At 38.8% G+C, this 25,000-nt stretch overlaps 1 protein-coding gene across 4 annotated transcripts in view; it reads left to right on the top strand.

Annotated features, from left to right (window-relative positions):
• Positions 1 to 19,389, top strand: part of THUMPD2 (THUMP domain containing 2) — a 32,229-nt gene extending 12,840 nt beyond the window's left edge. The window contains exons 3-9 of one of the 4 annotated variants that reach the window (XM_066266974.1): positions 587 to 664; positions 3,035 to 3,087; positions 6,797 to 6,884; positions 8,036 to 8,107; positions 8,560 to 8,674; positions 12,477 to 12,585; positions 18,476 to 19,389. In XM_066266974.1, the coding sequence (XP_066123071.1) occupies positions 587 to 664; positions 3,035 to 3,087; positions 6,797 to 6,884; positions 8,036 to 8,107; positions 8,560 to 8,674; positions 12,477 to 12,585; positions 18,476 to 18,800 (840 nt within the window). In that variant the 3' untranslated portion in view covers positions 18,801 to 19,389. Of the gene's footprint in view, positions 1 to 586; positions 665 to 3,034; positions 3,088 to 6,796; positions 6,885 to 8,035; positions 8,108 to 8,559; positions 8,675 to 11,644; positions 11,877 to 12,476; positions 12,586 to 18,475 lie in introns of those variants that run through there. The other 3 variants (XM_066266972.1, XM_066266975.1, XM_066266973.1) reach the window with 3 other exon arrangements.
• The last annotated feature ends 5,611 nt before the right edge of the window (positions 19,390 to 25,000 follow it).

The raw sequence follows: 25,000 nt of genomic DNA, 5'->3' as shown, positions 1-25,000 counted from the left end.
AATACATTCGAGGTCTCAATTATCTAGGGGATGGTGAACACTGCAAGCAGTTTCCTTCAAAAAACTGATTGTTTGACCCTTACAAGGTTCAGTGAGATAAAGGGCAGAGGTCTGGGTTCTTTGGCCAACTTTAAAACCAGGCAGACCCTAAAGTTTGAATCTAATGCCACTGATCTGGTCCTTTCTAAACACACAGGCTTGCAGTAAGTAAAATAGTTCAGCTTTCAGCTTGCATCCATTTCCTAAACCCAGAATGGCTCTATTTATCACGGCATAGTTTGGTTATTTCATGAATCTAAAATTACAGGAATAGAGATTTACACATGAAGAGATGTTAATGCCATAGAATGTGTTGGGGGCAGGGGGGGGGGGCTGTGTTGGGGTGGGGGGGATATTGAAAGAGGTAAAATGCAGCTTTATTACCATGACTAGAAAATGCTGTAGTGTAATATTTTAACATTTTAATTTAAATTATCAGATAGTCTGACTTGATTTTCCTACTGGCTCTGTTAGTTTCCACTTATATTTAAACTTAAATTTTTCATTTATAACATTCTTATTTTTCTATAACTTGCTGCTTTTCCAGGAGGTAGGAAGAATAATTGGAATTGCTCTTATGAAACAATTTGGATGGAAAGCAAATTTGAGGAATCCGAATTTAGAGGTAATAAATATTCATTTTATTTTACATGCTAATAACCTAATTCTTTAAAGACAAAGTCAATTAATCTATTGTGCTTCTCAATTTTGCTTTAGAGTTTCAGAAAGCATGTCTACAGGGATCCAGCAGTCTGTTTTCTCTTTAGCAGTAGGACAGTGCAGATAATTTTGCTGGTAGTTTTCACTGTGAAAATGTGTTATCCAACTAAAACATTCTGGAATGGAACTGTTTTGTCACAGTTGAACTAAAAAGCACTTATTATGAGGTTGCAGAGATGCGCCCTACAATCACTGTCGTACATAACAAGTTCCTATAATAAGAAATTATAGCTAATGTTTAAAAGAAAAAGAGTGCTTGCTTCAGCAACACATACTAAAAAGAAAAGAAAAGAAAAAAAGAATAGAAAAAAAAAAGGCCTGCACAAAATTCAGTAATATGTTAATAATAGCTTTGTTAAAGTTGTGAGATTATGTTTTTCTTTTCTTTTTCTCTACTTTTTAAACTTAATGAGGTTACACTACTTTTAATTAGAGCAAAATAAAACATGAGAATATAAATACTAGCTATAAAAAATAGTCTTCACTGTTTTTGGTAAACCCTCTCATAAATTTGATAGGTAGTTTAGTCATTTTCATAATTCACTAATTTGTAAATTTATTGTAATGTAGTTTTAAATGAAGTAATTGCCAAATCAGAATATTTTGTGTTGTTTTATTTTTTAACTTTTTTATATGATATTTTTCACTTTTAAAAAGTAATGCCTGGTATATATTTTTTATTCCTGTCATGCAAAATACTTTGATCCCCAAAGAATGTTTTCTCTCTCCCTTCTTCTTTCTGGTTTCCTTCGCTTCATCCCCTTTGATTATCTCCCTTTCTCAGAATTACAGTTTTTCATCATTTAGCTCATAAATAAATATAGCTAGTTGAATTCCTATTAACCATGTAATGTACTTAATGTTAGCTATTATTGGTAGAAATAGTCAACACAAAACAAAATTGACAACCCTAAGATCACACACACTAAAATTTGTTACCAAAATTGATAGAAGAAGCAACAAATTATATACTGGAAATATAATAGAAAATATTTATAGTGGGAGAAGCTATTCTTTTTTCAAAATCACGGGAGAAGCAGGGAGATAGACAGACTCCAGCATGTGCCTGACTGGGATCCACCTGGCAAGCCCCGCCTGGGGTGATGATCTGCCCATCTGGGGCTGCTGCTCCATTGCTTAGCAACTGAGCTATTTTAGCACCTGAGGAGAGGCCATGGAGCCATCCTTTGTTCCTGGAACCAACTTGCTCATTTGAGCTATGACTGTGGGAGGGAAGGGGGTAAGAAGCAGATGGTTGCTTCTCCTGTGTCCCTAGGACTTCCACATGCCAGGCCAACACTCTACCGCGAGCCAACCAACCAGGGCCCAGGAAAAAGCTACTCTTTTTTTTTTTTTGAAAGCTACTCATAATAACATTTCATATATAAAAATATCAGTATATCATATCTTTAGTATAAATTTTAAATAGAAGAGAAAATTAATCCCAATAAATAATTTTGCTAAAGTTGAATAATATAAAAAATTGGAAACTTTAGCTGTGGTAATCAAGGAATTAAATCGACTAAAGGGAATTTATTCCAGGTCATATTTTTCTTGATGAAAGTTTATCAGTATTGAGATAATCCTCCTTAAACTGTAGATATTAAAAATTACCTTGGAATGAGAATAATAATTGGGTTTCAAATGCTCCTGAGGTCACACAGAAGAATTAGAATATTCCATAAACTTCATCAGACTCCAAAAGTAAAAATTTTAAAAGATTCTAACTTTTAAAATTTATTTGGGCTACTAATTATAAATTGAGACATACATGTTCTTTATGGCCTAAAAGAAGAAAGGTGATAGAGAAGAAGAAGCTCCCATACAGATAGTCACCCTTGCTACAGTGTATGTGACTTAAACAGAAAGTATGTAGCCTGTGATGGGCCTGTGTGCTCTCAACTCATTTGAGGTGAGACTTTGTGTGGATTTAGAAAGTCTCCTCTAACCCCAAATGCTAGAAACTCTGATCCAGAAATGATCATTCACAGACTCTTTGGGAATAAAGTTGATCTTGAGTTCTTCATAACATGATTTGCTGTATAACTTGTATACCAAATTACCCTCAAAGTTTTTTTGTAAAATGTCATTAAAATTTATTTCACCTCTGTTCCAGAAAAGTATTATGGAATATTTTTTCATATATGACAAATAAGGCTTTGGAATTTCTTATAAAAATATAAGATATGGGTTTATAAAATAGAAGTTTTCAAATTATCAATTATCTGATAATGCACTTCCTGTTCGATTTTAACTTACGTATTTGTTCTTTCAGATCTTTATACATCTAAATGACATTTACTCTGTCATGGGAATTCCTGTGCTCAGGTAGATATTCTATTCTAAGCTTCAAGTTTATCCCTTGGGAAAATTTATAAAATTAGAAACGTTTTATGCTTTTCATTTATAATATGAAACATTGATACAACAGAGGGGGCTAAAGGCAAAGTATTTGAGTTCTTTACTTTAGCCAGTAAAGTGTTTTCATGGAGCCTAGTGGATATGGTTTTCTCTGACCAGTTAGAGCTATGAAAGATTTTATCACAATAATCTACTGATTACATGATTCATGCTGAAAATTATATCTCATTATTTCTATTATTAAATGATTTTCACAGGCCCCTATTTAAGCTAAAATTTTTAGTCTGTTGGCATCTTGGAATTTTAATTAAAATAAAAACTACAGCACAGTTCTTACAGTTCACCTAGAACATTAACTGTGTACAGCCCTGCCACACTGTACACATATAGCATTGTGGATAAGAGCCATGGACTCAGTTCTGCCTTCTCAACAGATTAACTGCAAATATGGGCAGATTATCATATTTCTCTGCTATAAAATCAGGAAAATAATAGTACCTATTTCATTGCTTTGTGGTTGGGAATAAATGGGATAACCTACATGAAAATGCTTGATACTCTTTAGGATACAGTGTTGAATAAATTTCAACTGCTTTATTTCTGTAGCAGATCAGCAACTAAGGAGGGAACAGAGAAATAGCTCTTAGAGTAAGATTAATTTATTCAGTGAATTTCGGTTGAAACATCTAATGAATACTTATATGCTAAGCATTGTGCTAGATATTCAGCATTCAAAGATGACGAAGATGGTTATTGAGTTCAAGGAATTCAATGTAGTGGTAGAACTACATTGGGTATTTGGGGTTGGGACTGCAACATATCTATTTCGGGAACATAATTCAGTCCGTAGCACGGAATGGGTCTAGTCTGAAGGGGAGGGTGGTGATGGGTACAGGGGTTGTATGATGTCTCTGAAAAGCTGATGCTTGAAGAACGAATGTACCAGCATGTGACATTTGTCTGGGAAGAGTGGGGATGTGTAGTGGGGAAAGGGTTGGACCAGGTGATAAAAGCAACTCAAGAGCCAGAAGAAGACCCAGTGGGTAGAGAGGTGAAGAATCCTTGACTAAAGTTAGGAAAGAGGATCTACCTCTGAGGGAAGATGGTAAGCAGACGAACAGAGAGCAGGCTCAGTTAATGAATTCTTTAACTGGAGAATGGAGGAGTATCTCTTCAATGAGAATACTAAGGAAGGGTTCCTCGAGTGGACAAGAGAAGGAAAGGAACTTACAAGCAAGGGTGTGCGTGTGCGAAGGCATGGAGGTAGGAGAAAACTCGATTTACATGGGGACAGCAGGTAGTGTCAGTGCAGAAGGACAGGGACTACAGAGGAAGAATGGGAAGAAATGAGACTGAGCAATCAGAAGCAAGTCGTGAAGTGTCTTGTAAACCGTGCTGAACAACTTGGGTTTTGTTCTAAAAGCAGTAAGAATTTAAGCAGCGGAGTGATGTGATCAGATTTGTGATTTTTGAGATATTACCAAGGAAAGTATACTATATTTTTAAGTGAAAGAGAAATAAAAAGGAAAAAAGAAGTTTAAATTCTTACAATAGTTCAGGCAATGTAGAGCTGAACTAAGGCAAAATTAAGGATAACAAAAAGGGGGCCGTGAATTCAATAAAGATTTAAGGAGTCTAGAGTAATTGCCATATATCTGCTTTAGAAAAACTAGTAGATATTGATGGTCAGTCACTGACATAGAAAATGTAGGGAAAGTAGTATATATTCAGTAAAAAAAAATGCCTGAGTAGATGTTTACATTTACAAGTTCAGGTGACAAGTCTAGGCTGGCTGGATATCCAATACTGTATATAACGGTAAGTGGCCCAAGAAAATGAGAAATGTATTGAGATATGAAATGCAGGGAAAGGAATGCTCAGTTTACACCTGCTGAATTTGCAGTGCTCCAAGTAAAAAGTGTCTAAACACATTTGAAACTAAAGATATGGGATTCAAGTGACAAGCCTAGGCTAGAAATGTAGATCAGAGTGTCTTCATCCTGGTAATAGATGGTGTGTAAGAGAATAAAGAAGAAATGGAGAAGAGGGTCAGAACTACATGTATTTTTGTGTTATTTAAAAGTCAACTGAAAATCTGATTAAACACCTTAGCCAGAATTCTATGAAAGTAGAGAAGTATTTTTATTTTCAAGGATGTTATTTCTGAACACGTTCTTTCCCTGAGTAAGGTTATTAGATTTATATAATGGGCCCTTTTGTTGAAGTAACAGCATATAATATGCCCAGGTTTATGAAAAATAACTCATTTATTTTGGTCACATATTAATAGGGTCAGCACCCATAAAATAGAACCTCTATTGGTAAAAATATACTTATAATTGTCAAAATTTTCAAAGGTTCTACATAAATCCCTGATGATTAGAAAGACACTTAGCAATATGTCTGGACAAAGACAGTTTTCCATACCAAGTCTCGTATTGTGGTACCAAGAGGGAAAAATAACCTCTCAATTCTGGTTTTAACTAATGTGTTTTGTAGCCAGACAATCCAAGCCTAGCCTGTAAGCATCAAGATTCCTGGATCAAAATATTTTCCAGTCATTCCTCCTGCAAAGTTTATATCCCAGATTCTAAATCTATGGATATAGTACTGTCTGCAATATGCATTATTTTCTGAAAAACCTTTAAAAAACCAAATTCCCCTGGGTTTACCATGCAGAGCTTCCTTATCATAGCAGCAAAAATACAATTACTCTGTTTTCTTTGAAAGAGAAACCTCATCTAATTATAATATTTTAAGAGGCTTACAATAAATACACACACACACACAAAAAAAAAAACACACACAAAAAACAGGGTAAGAACATCAAAGACAGATCAGAAACAAAATGATGAAAGGCATAGGGTTGGTGTGATGTTTGGAGAGGAGCCCTCTTAGTGGGTTTGGAACAAGCCCTCCCCCCAAAACAACCAAGCATGAATTCTTGAAATTATATCTTCACTACTTACCCACAAAGTAAATAAATGAAATAGGAAACTGCACTGAAATTTCTAAGGAAGTGCTTGTTCATTGCATTAGACACATAAAATCATATTTTGAAAGTTTCTATCAAATCGGGAAACGCTGACAGCAGCCCGGGGGAGGTGGAGGAAGAAGTATGAAGACCAGAGGGCTCACTGGGAGACGCCAGCTCCGGTACAGACAATGCGGCAGCGTGCTGCAGTTCATCTTTTGGGAAAGATGCAAAGAGCAAACTTACAAAAGAAACTTTTTATAGGAAACCTATTTCAAGGGTCAGCATCCATCCAGTCCTTGCCATACCACAGCTGCGTCGCAAACCAGCCCGTTCTTCTTGATGACTCCAGATCAGCAAACAAAAGTTCTCTTCCATATGGAAAGACAGAGAAGTATTGAAACACTTTAGAAAAATTTCCTGCACGTGTGATTAAATTTTATAAGCTAAACACAGAAGGGTTTAACTTTCTGTTATTTAAAAATTTTACCTTTCTGAAGTTCCACACTCGCTGGTTAAACAAAGTACCAACTAGAAAAGGTAGTTTTGTATACGCTTAAATACTCCCAACTTAGGGAATACTTTAGTGTGTGTTGCATGACCATGATAATTCACAGGTATGGACAGGTTAATCATTTTTATTTATGTCAGGTTATATCCGGTTCTTCTTTAACTTCCAGTAATATTGGGTCTATCATGCAGGGTTCCTTTAGCCAGCAGGGCTTACATCAGGACGGCAGGACTGAGATCCACCATAGCGTGGGCAATGGCCTCTGTTGCTGAAATTAAGGTAAGGAAAATGTTTTCATTCTTATTAATATAATAATGACATTATTTTTTTATAATTGACCTGGCCGGGTAGCTTGGTTGTTTAGAGCATTTTCCAGAAGTTCAGAGATTGCCGGTTCGATCCCCAGTTGGGCATATACAGAAACAGCTCAGTTTTCCTGTCTTTCTTTCTCCCTTCCCTTCTCTCTAAAATAAAAAATAATAAAATAGGTAAAGCTTTAGTCATTTCAAACTGTTGTCATTCTTTAACATTCCACATCAAATCCAACTGCTTCTTACCACTTCCACCAATACCTCTAAATTTAAGCTACCATCATCTCCTGGATTCCCTAACTAGCCTCCCTGTTAACACTCTTATCCTTCTTTTCTATTCTCAACAGATCATCTAGTATGATCGCTTTAAAATGTAATGTCATGTTCCTTCTCTGATCAGAACTCTGCAGGAGTTTCCCATCCTTCAGAATAGAACCAGCATCTGACAGTATCTACCAGATATGACATGTGACCCCCCAGAGTGGGAATGATTAGATTTTTCTCCAAATTTCTCATTCTCTTCCCAGGTGCAGATAGGATTACACTCTTCTGGCTCCTTCACATTGGGTGTATCATGTAACTGACATGCTTCAGCCAGTTAAATGTTGGTGGACATGATGTGTGTCACTCACAGATGGCACCTTTAAGACCTAATGCGTAATTTGTCATGCTGTGTTTCCCTCTGCCCCAGTGATGGCAGTGCTCCAAATGGTGACCACTTTGTCAGTTTGGCCTCCAGAGTGAGGAGCAGAATCCCCAGGAGCCCTACTATGGGCTTGTAACAGGAGGTTGCATGATGTTTTCAACCTCTAAGATTTGGAGATTGTTACCATGTACAACATAAGCCAGCCCATCTCAATGGAATCACCTACTTACGCCTCTGGTGTGATCACCACATTTTCCCTCTCATTCACTCTGCTTTGGCCATAACTGGTCTCCTTCCTAATCTTTAAATATGCCAAACATATACTTGCCTTCGGACTTTACCAACTGAAATTGCTCAAGTGTAAAAAGGAATCTTTACTCTTACGATAATATTGATTCCTCAAGTTTCAGGTTTCTTTTAGAATACCTACTATAATAGACCTAATAGTACCAAATCAATATTTCTGTCTGTAGCCTGGTGCATTCGTTTTAGATCCGATGTGTGGACTCGGAACAATACTTTTGGAAGCTGCTAAAGAATGGCCGGTAAGTTCTAAACTTTGGTAAACTATTGAGAAATAGATTTACTTTAATTGGTATATGCATGTTCGCATACCAATTTTTTACAAGTAGATTGTTTTGGGGGATTATTATTCTAATTATATGAGCCACTATTTACTATTGTCAAATGGCTTATGAAGGTTTAATTACATTGCTATATTATTTTTTTAAATAGTATGATAAATTTAGCATAATATGAGTAATTCCAATAATTAGTCATGGAAAATTTTGCTAATCCCCAAATTCTCTAGGTATTTGAAATTGTAAAATATTATTAATAGATTTTAAAATTTTAACTAAAATTATTGTCACTGAATATCATTTTAAAGAAATAGTATAAATTTGCTTCAGCCTAAAATAACACACTTATTGATTTAACTAGAGAAAATACCTGATAGTTTTATTTATACTTAAAATATTAATTTCTTTCCTCACAGAATGTGTACTATGTGGGTGCCGATGTCAGTGACTCACAGTTACAGGGCGCATGTGACAATCTGAAAGCTGCAGGCCTCACAGATAAGATTGAGTTCCTTAAAGTCTCTGTGATAGGTATGATGTTAAAAAAGCAAACATTTGGGGAAATGAACATAATGTAAATATCTCTAGAATCATAATATTAATTAAGTCTCACTTTTCATATATAAAGACTGAGTTATTTTTACCCTGTAATACATCGGTGGGGCTAATACTCAATTTGCTTCCAACATTATGGTTGCAACTTTTTTATTTTTCAAAAGATCCATGATGAGGAAGAATGTTCATATAGTTTTCCAAAGCATCGTGAATAGGTAGTAGGTAGGTCCCAGGATTGAATCTGTAATCTGAAGAAATAAGATATTGTTTGAAAGATGTTTTTTTGTAGTGGAAAAATAGGAGTAACGAAGTGGGCGGACAAGTTAGTCCAAGGCCCCGTGGGACCACTCAGGGAGATCAAAAGAGAAAGATCAGCACAGCTCACCAAGCCAACGACATGGCTCCTCCCCCAAGAAGGCAGCAGCCTCAGCATCACCCAGAAAGGCTCTTGGTTATCTGAAAAATTGAGGAGGAGCTGATCTAGAACTAGTTTGGGGAAAGGGGCATAATCCAGAGATCTGTTCCCTCGTCCCTTCCCCATTCTGCAGCTCTCCCGAGTCTATGAGGGAACACTCCAGTCGTTCTTGGAACTTGTGGATATTGACTAGAGTGAATCGCCAGTGTTATGATCCACCCACCCATTTCAAGATGGGGAAACCTAACTTTCTCATGTGGGTTAATTCTTTCATTTCTTACAACAAATAAATGCCTGCTATATCCCTTTAAAAGAAAATATAAAGCCTGACCTGTGGTGGTGCAGTGGATAAAGCATCGACCTGGAAACACTGAGGTCGCTGGTTCAAAACCCTGGACTTGCCTGGTCAAGGCACATATGGGAGTTGATGCTTCCTGCTCCTCCCCCCTTCTCTCTCTCTGTCTATCTCTCCTCTCCCTCTCTCTCTCCTTTCTAAAAAAAAAAAAAAAAGAATAAATTTTTAAAAAAAGAAAATATGTAAATTACTATTATCTGGCCTCAAAGAATTCCAGTCTGGCTCTCTTCTCCCTAAGTTGCAGAGGTCATGTGATTCCCAGTACAGTATATGCTTGGGTGACTTGGACAAGAAAATCAAGATGCCCAAAAAGTTTGGTATGTTTGGAGCTATCACTGTGCATCAAATTGCTAATATGTTGAGCTTGCCAGTATGTGAGAAGTGACTACATCTGAAGTATTACATTCTGCATGTCTGTAATAATTTGTGTCCAGATATTTCAGTGGGTTTGGAATGGTCCATTTGTCTAGAGTACTAACTTTTCAACATGTTGTTTGGAACAAATGTGTGTTTGAAGGGATAGATCTTGGTTATTAGTTATAGAGTGGTACATTTGTTCAGGTGCATTTTGGTGTTGGCCATACTATTGAACTTACCACCACTTCCCATAGCCTAAAAGGTTTCAGTCATGGCCTGTTCTTCTAGCTGGTAATGTGATCAAGGCAAATGTGGTGGTGGATCTTGCTGAATGCAGTTTCTCAATGCTCCAGCATGACTCTTGCCACAAATGTTCAGGCCATCAGAAGCATCCCAGGTACATGAGATGGGGAGTCCATCACTACCTGGGCAGTCCATTACACCTTATTTGCCACAATTCTGAATCACACACTCCCACAAGGGAAAATGGCTGTTAATTCTAGATTCACATTCTATACCATGCATAGCCAACATATGGCCCACGGGCCGGATTCAGCCCGCGTAATGAGTTTATGCGGCCCGCGGTTAAATTTTTAATATTCTCCACTACTTTAAAATCTCAGCTACTCAGAAGCGGAAGTGTCTTTGATTATTGGAATACGAGATATTTAAGAAGATAGTGATACGTGGAAAAGAATTCCGCGTGTGACTCATCTAGGGTTAAGTTCCAATAATTGGTCAAAGGATTTGCAATACTTCTTTATTTTTAAAACAAGGCCACTATAAAGATTTACAACTTTTGTACTCGTCTGTACTCGATATGAACTGTTTGACGTTAGCGGCGATGTGAAACCCACATTCTTTTAGGCGGAGTTTGCCAGTGCGCACCCAGGGTCAAACAATTCGTTATTTTTGTGGTCAAGTGTGCTGAATCAAGTGGCATTGTAGCATAGACAATAGCTGCAGTTGAAAACTGAAAACATATCCAGGCTGTTTGTAAAACAAAATAATTGTTTTATTTGTGATATAACCCCTTCAAGCTCATTCTATTAATTAAATATTGTTTCAATTGATTGTGATACAGTTTGGATACTTATACAGTATGTAATTATGTTTTTATTAAAATATATTTTTATTAAAATAATATTGTATATTAAAAAAATTTTTACTCACATTTATCCATAAACAAATTACATAATAAAATTTTGTTTACTTAAACGAATCATTTTTTGTATTTAACACTTTTTCATTTTAATATTTCGTCCAGCCCATGAAAAGTTTTCATTCTAATCTGGCCCGGGGGCCAAAACTGTTGGCCACACCTGATCTAGACCCTCAGCCTCTTATTGTGTATCTCTGCTCAAGGCTTCTAAATAACTGTCTTGCCAATAACTCCCTCTTGCCTTTGTGTCTACAAATAGTGAGAGCATATATGAGGCTGACAACAAGCTTATCCAGAGGGAATATAAATACCAGCATTAGATCATTTGGACCTCACGCCAGGCTTTCCCATTCAAAGGCTGACCTTAAAAGTGGCATTTAACCTCTCTAAACTTTAGGAATAATGATAGCTAACTAACAAGGTGTTGTAAAGATTGAATTTCAGTCATAATGCACAGTTCCCGAGATCCTTAGATGCCACCAGGAAGACAACTCAAGCACATGGATTGGTCAGGCGCCCAACAGTTGGTTTCGGGAAGGTGTCAGGAGCTGGGCCATAGCTTCAGAGCCCCATTTGGGCTCCATGGAATGCCAACTGAAGGTCATTGGCACCCATTCAGTCACCAACAGGAATCTCATTGTCTCCACTCTGTTTCAGCAAGATGTCTTCGGTATTTCAGCTCCAGCAGGGAAACGCGGTCTTCAATCTTCAATCTTCAGGGGAGAGTCTGCTCATTTTCAACTTTTAAGTTTTCTTATGTACATAAGAATGGGTGGAAAGTAAAGAAGTGGAAAGTAAAAAGAATACTCAGAAAATGTGGAAGTTATTGTGTGTATTTACCATAACCTTATGATATCTAATTTCTGAAATGAAAAGGTAAAGATGAGAAAAAAATTTAGATGTTATAAGCAAGCCTTATGTTTAATTTTATTTAGTGATAATATTCATTCTGTTGATTATTAGTGTTTAACCTCTCCTCTGGGCTTAGGACTTAAGTAGATGTTCGTAATATTTTGGCTCCCCTTAAAAATTCAATGAAAGCTATGGATCATCCCTCTTAAAAAGTAATAGATCTATCTATATATGTAAAATTTTATATATAACTATGAAAAGGGAAATGAAAGTTATAGAATATAGTTTTTGTAAAAGGTTTTTCTAGACAACATAATGTATTTCTTCTTGGATCTGGCAATTTTCTAGTCATGTAATATGTTTAAAGAATTGAATTTTCTGGTTAATTAAAATTCTGCTTAACCTGTGTCATATTTTATCATACCTGAAAAACCAATTTTCAAAGAACTGAATGTAATTATTGTACTATTTGTCTTCAGTAATTCTGAAAGCCTTTCAGAAACTTGTAATTTCTTAGAAATAAAATTAGCAACCCTAAATTTTATGTAATATGCAAAAATAATCCAGCGTAATTTTCTCATGCTAGGTTGTAAATACTCGAGCTTACTGAATAGGATTCATGATTTCTGTATTGCAGAGTTGCCATTGCCTTCAGAATGTGTCGATATTATTATTTCTGACATTCCATTTGGGAAAAAATTCAAGCTAGGAAAAGACATCAAAAGTATTCTCCAAGAAATGGAAAGGTAAGGTGTTGAATTTATTTCCATAATTTTGAGCTATTGATTGAAACAAAATATATTATAGCTTTTCAGTTAAGATTTCATTTCATTTTTAGTAATTTTCTAGAGTAGCTTAATTTTCTCAGGTTTTAAATCAGAAGTTTATAATTTAAATCCTTATTTCATATGATCTCACACTTTATTTCATTTAGAAAAAAATATTAAATTTTTATTATTGCCTGAAATTTGAGTATCTGACATAGTGACCTACACTTCAGTCACTGAGCTAGGTAATTTACATATTTACTTCTAATCATTATAAAAACCCTGCATTATATGTGTTAATCCCCCACACTTCACAGATGGGACACTGGTACTCAAAAAGATAACTTTCTCAAGATCACACGGCTACTAAACAACAGAACAGTATTGACATAAGGATCATTCAGTAGAATAGAATGGACAATGCCTTTATTGTTGATTGTGAAATGAAAATGCAGAAGTGTTATTCATCTTACAGTTTCTAAGATCAATGTCAGAAAATATAATTCAGTGAAAATATTTCTTGAGAAGTCCAAACTGAGGCTGGAATCTGTATTTTTCTGATCTGTATTTTTCTGAACATAGAATGCATAGAAGAATTAAAGGACATGAATAAGCAGTCATTTCATATTAAATTGTCTCAGCTGAGCATTTGATAGAGCAGGGCAACATAAACATTCAAGGGCCTGAATATAAATAATGTTACCAATCGAAAAAGTGAATCATGTGGGCTTGGATGGAGAAAATTCAGTGTCAAAGCTGACATCCTATAAGAATTAAAGCTTGACATGATGTCTAAGTTCAACTAAGAATCATCTAACCTCCTTCTTACTAGCTGGTTGCTCCTAACTTCTTTTCGGATTATCTTATTTTTAAGCAATGTGCCCTGTTACATAGTTACCTAACTTTTGATATGTTATGTGAGATCTCTTTCTGGGCTACATTCATAATTTAGATACTTCCTGAGCTACTGTGCTCCCTTCTGCCTGATACCACATTCCCCACAAGCAGGTATTGCAACCCTGACTTCATAGTTGAATTATTTCAGGAGCTTTTGAAAAATATCTGTGCCCATCCTCCACCTCTCCTCACCAAGACTCTGATCTAATTGTCAGTGTTCCTTCACTACTCCCAGAGTGATTCTGGTGTACAACCAGGGTTAATAACCATAGCCTTTGCACCAAATTAGGTAATTCACCAGCTATACTGTTAAGCCAGCTCATGGTGAGATACTAATATGTGTGAGTAGTGACTTACATTTAACTTTGAACTTTCTGAAAACAATGCCCTAACCTAACCAACAATTGAATACTGCATATTTTCGACATCTCCATAAGTCAGTGGAGGGCAGTATTTTGAGTAGACAATCCTTTCGGCACTAGTAAAATTGTATCATCCTGACTTTCTCCAGCCTGGTTTTGGTCTTCGTAGGTAATTGAAAATGAGACAGTAATAGACATTACTGCCATCACGTTGTGGCAGTAAATTTATTTATCTAAGAATCGGGAAGATATTCAAGATTTCCCGCATAATTTGAATGCCTCATAGGATCAGTTGAAAGTGTATGCATTTGGACATAAGGAATTTCTCCTGTGATCGAGTGTCCTTGCCACCTGCCCACAGCCTTTATCACTTGACCTGACTTTTTATGGTTTGAGGTTTGATGTAGCATTAAAGCTTGATACAGTGGTAAAGAGTACAGGCTTAGGGTTCTAATCTGGGCTCTGTCACTAGTAGTTCTTCGATCATAGTCACATTGCCTAGCCACTTTGTGCCTCATCTTTAAATAATAGTACCTACCTTATAACATTGTTCTGAGGAGTCAGTGGGTTTAAAGCTCTTAGAACAGTGCTAAGTACCTAGAAAGTGCTCATAACTGTTAGCTTCTACTGGGTTTTTTAGTGTAAACCATTTCAAATCCTTTTAGGAAGTAGGTGGGATATATATATATATAAATATATCTAAGTACACATAACTTTTCTCCCAACAGTTTATGAATAGTTTAAGGCTCGCAATAGAAAATGGAAGGGAGGGGAACTGTGTGAGTAAAAATGAAAAAAAATATATAAGAGGTCAGTAAACCCGTTTATAACAGGCAAGAAATAGTTGCTCTGTATGTCAGAACTGGACCCTTTGAGGAAGAATGTGCTGTCAGAATTAATGACTGTCAGGCCAATGATTCTCTGCTAGCAAGAGCTCTGCACTCGCAACTCCATTATTTCCGGCTTTAATTGTTTCATCAGTAACCATTTCATGCGTACAGAGCGTTGTGAGGAATTCAGAGAAGTAGACTATTGGAACCTTCCTCTCAAATATAACCATGGAAAACAAATGAGCAAAATTAGAAATTCAACTTGCTTCCCTGAAAATAGAAGTCCTTGTGTGCCCAACAAGCTTGAGGTGGATTCACTGGAGAAGCAAGATTTCAATGAAATTTAGAAATTTTGAAAGAATAAAACAGGAGGCATACCATGTTTTATACATCCAGGTGTTCAAGAAGTATTTCTTGAGTAAATACTTCAAAAGACATGTTCAAGGAGCATACTAGACTGCTGGGAAGAGAGATTGGTGGTAGAAGGTTAAGGCCTAATGCATTCCAAGGTCAACTAATTTGAGACCATTTGTATCCTCTACCCCTAGTTTTGCAGGTTCACATGCAAAAGAGAAATCTCTTTTATGTTGTTTGATACAGTTTTCTTAACTTGTTGACCACTGAAATTTTTTTAAGAAATATCTCATACTAGACTAGTGTTCAGAGGATAATTTGGGAAATGCTGCTTTATAAATTCTAAATATGTGTATATGAATATGGAACGATGCCTAGAAGTATATTTATCAATAATGTTCATCTCTAAGAAGCAGGATTTCAGGTGATTTTTACTTTCTTATTTTCTCCATTATTTGGAAAAAAATATATAATAGTATTTTAATGAATGTTCTCCTAGATATCTCTCAAAGATATATACATAATAGATATGTGTTTTCAATTTTACATAAATTGGAGCATCCTTAATTTTCTTTACTATAACCTGCTTTTTTTCACTCAGGAACATGTCATGAATCTTTTTTCTGATAATTATTATAATGTATATTACAATTTTCCGTGACTACCATAGTATCACATTATATGTGTGTACCATTATGTAAACCATACTTATGGATATGCATTTAAGTAATTCCCAGTTTTTTATTTTAATAAAGAACAATGCTCTAAACATTCTTGTATAGTTTTCAAACTTACTATATGACCAAGTTACTTAAAACCAGAGTACCTTGTTTTCTTCCATCTACAAAATGTTGATGCTAACAGGACATATTTTAATGATAAATAATTGTTTTTTTCTCATGATTAAATGATATATACTATAAAGTATTTAAAACAGTACCTGGCTTCACCATTATTGTCACTATTGTTCTACTACTACTTCTGTTATATCTTCTTAGGATAATTTTCTAGAAGTGAAATTGCTGAGTCAAAGGTTATACACATTTTATATTTTTAATACATTATTGTTAAACTGCTGTCCCAAAAATGTTACTCTGGTTCCTATCTCAGCAGTACTCATTTTCTCATAATCTTGCCGTCCTTAGTATGGCCATTTGGTTTTTTTTGGTTTTTGGAGGTTTTCTGTTTGTTTTTGGTCAATATGATAAGTGAAAAGTTCTATCTCATTTATTATTTTAATTATATTTCCTTAGATGTGTTTAGAGGTATTTGTAAGTTTTCTTGTTTCTGTCCTCTGGTAGAGAGCCACACCCGTCCTCACCCCACCCCTCCTCTCTGGTAGAAGAAGTTCCTCTCTTCTAGCCAGACTTCCTCTCCTGGGTCCTACCTCCTCAGCACTCATACTCTGTCCATGTCACATTGTTATCTTCAGACCATTCATCTCATCCTTTCCAGAATTAGTCATCCCTTCCCCGGACACCTTGGGAGGTCTCGCGTGTCCCACACACTACTAGGCACTGGGGATATAACTGTGAATAGGACAAAGTCCCTGCCCATGTGGGGCTTGCGTTCCAGTATAGGAATAGTCACTCATAAATAAACCAGGTATTGTCCATAATGTCCAATCATGACTGATAATATGTAGGAAATAAAACAGGACATTTTGCTAGAGAGTAACTGAGAGAAAAGCAGTGGCTACCTTAGATTGTCAGGGAAAGCCTCTCCGAGGAGATGGTATTTGAACTCTGGGACCTGAGTGAGGCGAAGGCACACAAGGGGACTAGTGCTTGATGCAGAGTGAACAGCAAGGCTACGTGTTCTAGGATGAGACCAAGCTTGTTGAGTGAGCAACTGAAGGAAAGTCAGTTGCTCAGACCCTAGTGAGCAAAGGGAAGCAGGCAGGCAGTGAGTGGGAAAGCTAGGTGAGGGTCAGGTCGTGTGGCCGTTTAGAATTTATTTGAAGTGTAGTGGATGAGAGCCGGATTCACATTTGTTTTCTACGTGGAAACTGGGAAGGGAGAGTGGGAAGCGCGACAAGAGGGGAAAGGATCTGTCAGGAGACTGTTGCAGTAGAGCAGGCAGGATTTGAGATGGAAGTGAAGTAGATGTGATGTCATTCAGAGACAGATTTGTCTAGATTTGCTGATTGTCCTGATGAGGGAAAGCTGCTGCCATGTTTGCTGGGCATGGAGAGATTCCCTTTACCTCTTGCGTCTCTAGCTGTCACCCTGTTTTCTTACCTACACAACCAAACTTCTTGTGAGTAGTCTACACTTGACATCTCGGCTTCCTCACCTTCTAGTCCCCTCTTGATTCCATCAGAGCAACATTTGCTCCTGCCCTCAGTGCAATTGCTGTCACTAGGTCACCAGTGACTTCTTTAATCCTAATCACTTGTTAGTTCTATAGCATTTGACACTATCGAGACCATTCCCTTCCTGTACTCCTTGGCTTCCAAGACATCACTTTTGTCTAGATTTTCCCTTGGGGTTATGTTTCATGGGCTCGTCCTCCTCTATCCTCCCATGTTCTCTATTCCTTGGTCCCTTTCTCTTCTCTCCATGGACTGCCACCCCCAGGATCTTACCTACCATCATGGCTTTATCTACCATTCACTATTGAGAACTCCAAAATCTCTGCCTCAAGCTGTATCTCCAGCTGTCTGTCGGAATCCACACTGACGTCCAAAGAGAATCCTTTTCCTCCCTCCTTCTGACTCACCCTCATGCCAAACTACTTTCAGTGTCTCCTCCTCTCCACTTCTCCCTGTCTCTGATGCTTTCTTTGCCTCCACCACCCTCCGTCACTTCAACCCCTCGTTATGCCTTGACCTGGCTTCCTCCTGCTTGTCCTTTAACTCACAGTGTAGGCTTGGGACCCACTCTTCAGTGGCCTCTCTAGCACTGTCCAGTAATCTCTCCAGCAACTCAGAGGACTGTATATCATTTGTGACTTTTCCACATTAGTACTGTATAGACTGTGGTCAAATGATTGAGAAAATGAATTCTCCTCAACAAGCTGATCTCTCAAGGTCTTCCCTGTGCCAGTCCTTTGTTCACATCCTCACTCTTCCTGGTGGCTTTCATCTGCCATCAGCCGATTGTTTAATAAATGCTGATTCTTTAAAAAATTTTTCATTTGCCTCTTCTTTTGTACAATCACTTGTTAGAATATTATTATAAATTACTTTGAGGCTTGCCTTTTAAGTAGAGTAAAAATAGATAATTAAAGCAGATTTGTACTAGCAATTCCATAATTACTATAATGAATATGCATTATGGAAGATGCGTAATTATCAAAATCCTTGTATTTAAATAGATAAAATTAAATTTTAAATTAAAAACAGCAAATATTTTAAATAAAGTGGGATTGTTTGTTATCTGGAAAGGAGGAAATACTCATACCAATTATCGTTTTTTGTCCCAGAGTGCTTCGCTGCGGCGGAACCGTTGTACTGTTGCTTAGTGAAGATCACCGCAGGCGGCTTAAAGATTGTGGAGAGAACAGCATCCCTTTGAATTTTAAAGGCAGCCACACAGATGACCCTGGCATTGAAAAGTGCTTGATGCCCGAAGAAAACACTGGCACATCAGAGACAGTGTCGTTTTCATCGAAAGCCAATAGCCAGGAAAGCTTACACAAAATGCCAGCATTTGGCTCGTTGGTGCCAGTGGAGTGCTACCAAGTTAGCCTTGGGAAAACAGATGCATTTATATACAAATATAAGAAGTCGTACTCTTCTGGACCATAGCATGCTAGATACTGGGCCAGGTTCAAGTCCTCATACGTGAGCCCTACAGCAGAAGTGGTTGTCTCTCGGATGCTTGATAGTGCCACTGAGTTCCAGGTAGACCAAGTCCCCCGAAGACAGGAGGCGTGGCTGCTGGACACAGGTTTTAATAAGAGTTTCTGCTTTCGGCTCTAAAGGGCTTAATGTTTCTGACAAAGAACAACTAATAAATATTTATGTTGAAGTACTCTTAAACTTTGTATTCCGTGAGAATAGAAAACCTCTGCTCTGCCTGCAGTGTTCCTGAGCAGAAGCTGTGACATCAAAACAAGTGTCCAGAGGGTCACAAAGCTGGTAATATTTTATTTTTGAAGTTAGAAACTTTTATGTCAATTCTTTTGATATTAAACTTGATTTTTGAACCTACCATTTTCTTCTCCATTGCAATGAAAATAATTTTATGTACAATACATGTTATATGCCTCATGTTATGTAAGACATCAGTGGGAATAATAGTGATATGAATTAAGCCAATATTCTCCAACATGATAGAAAATAGAGTTTGCTTTTTATCTAAAAGCAATAATAAATTGTCACATTATACTTATTTAAATTAAAGGCATTTCATGTGTTCACTACTTGAGAAGAAGAAACAGAAAATTGATGAAGAAATGATTATTTTTTCAATAACTTAATGTTGTAGCTTAGCTCCTTGGATGCTTTAGTAGCATGTGAACAGCCTTCCCATATTTGGGGACTTTCTCACCTTGTGAATCCCATGGGCCTCAGGGTACTCTAGTCACAATGGGGCTATTGGGGTACAAGTGAGAAGTGAATTTTTACCTGAGAGTACCTCACAGCAAGCTCAGTGGAACCTGAGCCTGTCACATATTCATTCAACAAATATTTGTTGTGTACCTGCTATCTGCCAAAGCACTACTCTAGGCCCTTGGATCACATCAGTGAACATCTCTGCCCTTATAGGACTTAAACATACTAGTGGGAGAAACAGATAAGTAATTTACTGGGTAAGTTAGAGAAGGTGATGACTGATGGAGTGGGGAAGGAAAGCAGAGAAAAGTGATTGGGAGTACAGGAAGATGGGGGCATAAATGTTTCCCCTTTTTAAATATGTCAGGCCTCAGTGAGAACATGAGATTTGAACAAATATTTAAGAGCATTCCAGGCAGATAAAACAGCCAGATGCAAAGGCCCTGAGGCAAGAGAGTGCCTAAGGTGTTTGAGGAACAGCAAAGGGACAAGCACTGCCAGGGTAGAGTGGGTGAGGAGAACAAGGGCTAAAGTGGCAGGCAGGCAGGGCTGCTAGGTTAGATTATGGAAGGCCTTGAAGACTGTTATTTTGACTGACTCAAAGCCATTGGAGAGTTTGAACAGGTAGCAAGCTAACATACACTTGACAGTATCACTATGACTGCTGTTTTGTCACTCAATCATAGAGGGGCAGGAGTGAAAGTAAAGAGACCAGTTGGGAGTTTTTTGCAATAATCCAGGCAAGAGAAAACAGTAGGTTGCCCCAGCATGGTAGCAATAAAAGTAAAAGAGGCAGCTGGATTCTGGCTGTACTGTCAAGGTGGAAGCAGCATGTCCCACTGATGTGTTTGATCCACTGGTGTGATAGATGGAGAAAAGACAGAAATGACTGCAAATTTTGCCCCAACATCTGGAACAATGGAGTTTCCACTAAATGAAAGGGGAAAGGCCACAAGAGGGGCAGACTGGGTGGGAAATGTCAGAAGTTCAGTTTTAGACTTACTATTTTGAGATGTGCATTACAGCAAGTGGAGATGTTGAATGTTTGAGGGTGTAGTTTAATACAAAGGTCTGCTCTGGCAGTACAAATTTGGGGGATTTTCAGTATGTAGGTGCCATGAAACTAGACGGGCTCACCAAAGGACTGTGTGTGAGACAGAAAGAAAGGGGAGCAGAGATGAACCCTTGATTCCTCCAACACCAAGAGGTCAGGAGAAGAGGAGGAATCTGCAGAGAAGATTGAGAAGGACCGAGTGAGGCAGGAGGAAAACAAGAAAGTTTGCCCAGAAGGCAAATAAAGGGAGGGCAGGGAGGAGAGTGATGAACTATTAAATGTTGCTGACTAGCCAAGTCAGTTAAGGACTGAAAATTGACCATTGACTTTAGCAATTAGAGAGTCATACATGAGCTTGACAATGGCAGTTTTGGTGGAGTGGAGAAGGAGCAAGACCAGTCTGGATTGGGCTTAAGAGAAAATAGGGAAAAAGCTGGAGGTGGCATACACAGCTCTTTAAATAGTTTTGCTAAAGTGGGAGGAAAGAATGCAGGTAGTACGTTAGTAGGGCATGTGGAGTCAAGAGAATAATTTTTTTAACTGGGACAAGTAGCAGCATGTGCTGTTTGTTTGTTTGGTTTTTGTTGACAAGAATGATCCAGGATAGATGAAAAATTAATGAGGTAGGAAAAAAAGGAGAAATGCTGTAGCAGTGTCCTTGAATAAGGAGATGAATACAGTCCACATGTGGAGGAATTAGCTTTCGATAAGAGTGTGAATAATTTCTCCATGGTTACCAGTGGGAAGGCAGCAGACAGGCATTTCTGCAATAACATGATAAATGTGCTCTTGAAAATTTTTTTCATTCTCAAATTCATGCACTAAAAATAGCAATTTATGGAAAAAATAAGGCTGGGGCCACCCATCTCAAGCCTGTCTAACTTTGCAACCTGCGCACTAACGAAAACACCATTAACAGAGTTTGGGGTTTTTTTTTAAGCATAGGTCTATTTCTAATAAATAAATGCATCAGTAAATAAAGAATTTCACCTTCCCAAGAAAAGGGCAAGGGCGGGATGATGGAATTTGGTAGAAGGAAGGATAGAAGAGAAGCTGCTGAGTTGAATTACAAGCACGTCCTAGACAGAACCTGTGCCCACCCTGAACCAAGAAGAGGAGGGTGTGCTGAGCGGCCATCACACAGCACCGTATTCTCCTACAGCTTGCTTATTTACAGTATCCCACTAGAGAACTTACATTCAACTGCTCTTAACTGGTGGCACAAAATAGTAAAGTGCTGGGGGGGAAATATCACCTATGAACCCACCTGTTGGGCAGATAAAATGTATTATGCTCACTTTGTTAAAGATAACACGAGGAGGCCATTGCCCAGGTGATATTAATGTGTGTTGGGGTGGGCTAAAGGCAGGCAGAATCCTTGTAGCCTGGGGCTTGGTTTTGGGATTAAGCCTTTCCTACCCTTTTTGATGTGGGGTGGTACAATCCAATCATGCCTCAGAGAAGTGACTTTGTATTAGGGACTTCCCTACCTTGTATATTGGATTAGAGGTTGTGAAGCTACAGTATAAAATGGGGACGGAGCGGGAGCTTGGGCTCTTGGCTCCTGAGACTATCATTAGAGAAGAGAGTAGAGCCAGCAGCGGAAGGAGGCCACGTGGAGGAGGCCAGGAAAAGCAGCCAAGATGGCGGAGTGCTGAGTGAGATGCCAGTTTGTACAGTTTGTATCTGGGATAAGGAAGGAGATGGGGAACTGAGGAGAATAAGGCTGGTGAGCTAGAAACCTTTGATTCTAGGAAACTCGGATAAGTCAGTGGCTTTGTGAGCACTGAATGTGAGTGGGTTTTTGGAGCCCAGTGTGTATTTTTACTTGCCCGCCGGGTGCAAACTAGAATTAAAGACTATGGCCCACCAGTTTGTGGCTCCATTGTTTCTTTACCGACTGTCCGAATCCAATGCGAACCTGCATGGGCCGGGCTGCTGTGATAGTGGCCCTGGCCGTGGCTCCTGGCCTTACACCACCCAATTCCCGTATTATGGTGACATCATCCCCCAACTGTGTCATAACATTTGAGTTAATGCCCATTATAGAAGCACGCGTTGTAGGTTTGCAGACTGTAAGTGGGAGCAGATGCTGGAAGGTGGGAAGATGTAGAGGTAGACTGCGGAAGTTCTCTTCTGACGGCTCCAATTCTCTCAGTGAAAAATTATGTGGTAATTTTCCCAGTTTCTGAGTCTAAGTGGGAACAGCTCCCCTAAGTGAAAGGCAGAAACCGCGGGCCGAACCAAAAACACAAGGCTGCTGTGTTCATGAAAGAAAATTTATTTTAAAAACACCTAGATACAAGTGGGCTGAGACCAGGGATAGGGCGGGGGTTATATAAAGTGCTCACAAAACTTAGGGGATATTTTATAGCTTTATATTTGTTTTTGAAATATCCTCTAATTTTTGTGAGCAGTATAGATTAATCAAAGGGCCTGGGGCAAAAGCGGCTGACATTGCATCCACTGGTGTGGGACAGTTTTCCTTTGTGGATTGGAGTGGCACCACAGCTCCTCAAAATCGGTTGTATGCTGACTCAACCGTCCCTTATCAGCAACTGCCTGCAAGAGAGATTTGGGCTGGGATACTAAGTAAGCCAGTCCTACTTCCTCCTTCAGGCCTGCATTATTCTCGACATGGCAGCTGAACAGCCATTTTATCTATCACTAAGTAATTACAAAATCTCCACAATGGCTTCCAACCCATAGAGCAGGGGTCCCCAAACTACGGCCCGAGGGCCGCATGCGGCCCCCTGAGGCCATTTATCTGGCCCCACCGCACTTCCGGAAGGGGCACCTCTTTCATTGGTGGTCAGTGAGAGGAGCATAGTTCCCATTGAAATACTGATCAGTCTGTTGATTTAAATTTACTTGTTCTTCATTTTAAATATTGTATGTGTTTTCATTTTGTTTTTTTACTTTAAAATAAGATATGTGCAGTGTGCATAGGGATTTGTTCATAGTTTTTTTTTTATAGTCCGGCCCTCCAACAGTCTGAGGGACAGTGAACTGGCCCCCTGTGTAAAAAGTTTGGGGACCCCTGCCATAGAGTGAGGGTGTCCATAATTGGAGGGCCAAGGTCACATCCTCCTTAGGATCTCCTGCAATGAAAACAGCCAAACAAAAGCAATATCATGTTTTTGTAGGAACTTCAGCTATTAGTGCCACCAAAAAAGAAAGAGGCACAGATGCTTGATGGAACACTTTGGCATCTGAAGGCAACCTGTGGCACCTTTGGGTTTCCTGCTCTGACCCAGTTACCTTTTTTTTTTTTTTTTTTTTTACAGAGACAGAGAGAGAGTCAGAGTGAGGGATAGACAGGGACAGACAGACAGGAATGGAGAGATGAGAAGCATTAATCATTAGATTTTCGTTGTGCATTGCGACACCTTAGTTGTTCATTGATTGCTTTCTCATATGTGCCTTGACCGCGGACCTTCAGCAGACCGAGTAACCCCTTGCTTGAGCCAGCGACCTTGAGTCCAAGCTGGTGAATTTTTGCTCAAACCAGATGAGCCCACGCTCAAGCTGGCGACCTCGGGGTCTCGAACCTGGGTCTTCCACATCACAGTCCAATGCTGTATCCACTGCGCCACCGCCTGGTCAGGTTGACCCATTTACTTTTAATGGAGAGCCCTAGGCAAGAGAGGGCTCTCCGGCTGGCGCTGTCCCACTGTAGGTGGCTCTGCATTTCTACCCTATGACCCAGGAGCTTTAATGGTGCTCAGAGTGTCTGGATGATCGTGGATGCTGTGTGGAACCTGCAGTAAGTCCTAATAGAGGAAGGACAGCTGTGGCCACTTAGCTTCTGGAGCAAAGCCAAGCTCTCTATGCAAGTAATTATCTGCCTATTGGCAATAACTCTTAACCTCCTCCCGGAGTTTGCTACTGAGGGCTTGACCACAGGGTACTAGTTAACCATATGACCTCAGCTGCCCATCTTGAGCTGGGAGTGATTTGATCCACCAAACAGAAACTTTAGTGGGCCCAGCCCTGAAGCACACCCTCTTCAGGCGGAAGTGGAGTATGTCAACACCGAGCTCACGGGCCTGAGGGTCCTCAGGAGAGACTGGAGCAGTCTCTCCTTTTCCTGCGATGTGCCTCCTGCCTGCCTCAGTCCTGCCCTCCCTCGCCACCATTGTCCCATAGGGAGTTCCCAACGAACAGTTTGCCAAGAAGGAGAAAAGTCAAGTCTGGTTTACAGAAAGCTCCACAGGTTTTGCTGGCACGTGGCTGGAATGAAACTGCTAGAGCCATTTAGCACCCCCGGGGCCGAGGGACAGTGGAGAAATGAAATCTCTCTCAGGGAGCAGAACTGAGAGTGGTCCACATTGAATCTATGCCTGGAAGGAGAGAAGGCAGGAGAGGCAAATGGTCACAATGTGGGGCATTGGCT

This window comes from Saccopteryx bilineata, chromosome 3 (genome assembly GCF_036850765.1).
Source record: "Saccopteryx bilineata isolate mSacBil1 chromosome 3, mSacBil1_pri_phased_curated, whole genome shotgun sequence".
NCBI classification, from domain to species: Eukaryota; Metazoa; Chordata; class Mammalia; order Chiroptera; family Emballonuridae; genus Saccopteryx; species Saccopteryx bilineata.
Note: the sequence above shows the minus strand (reverse complement) of the source record. Positions and strands in the feature narration are given on the sequence as shown.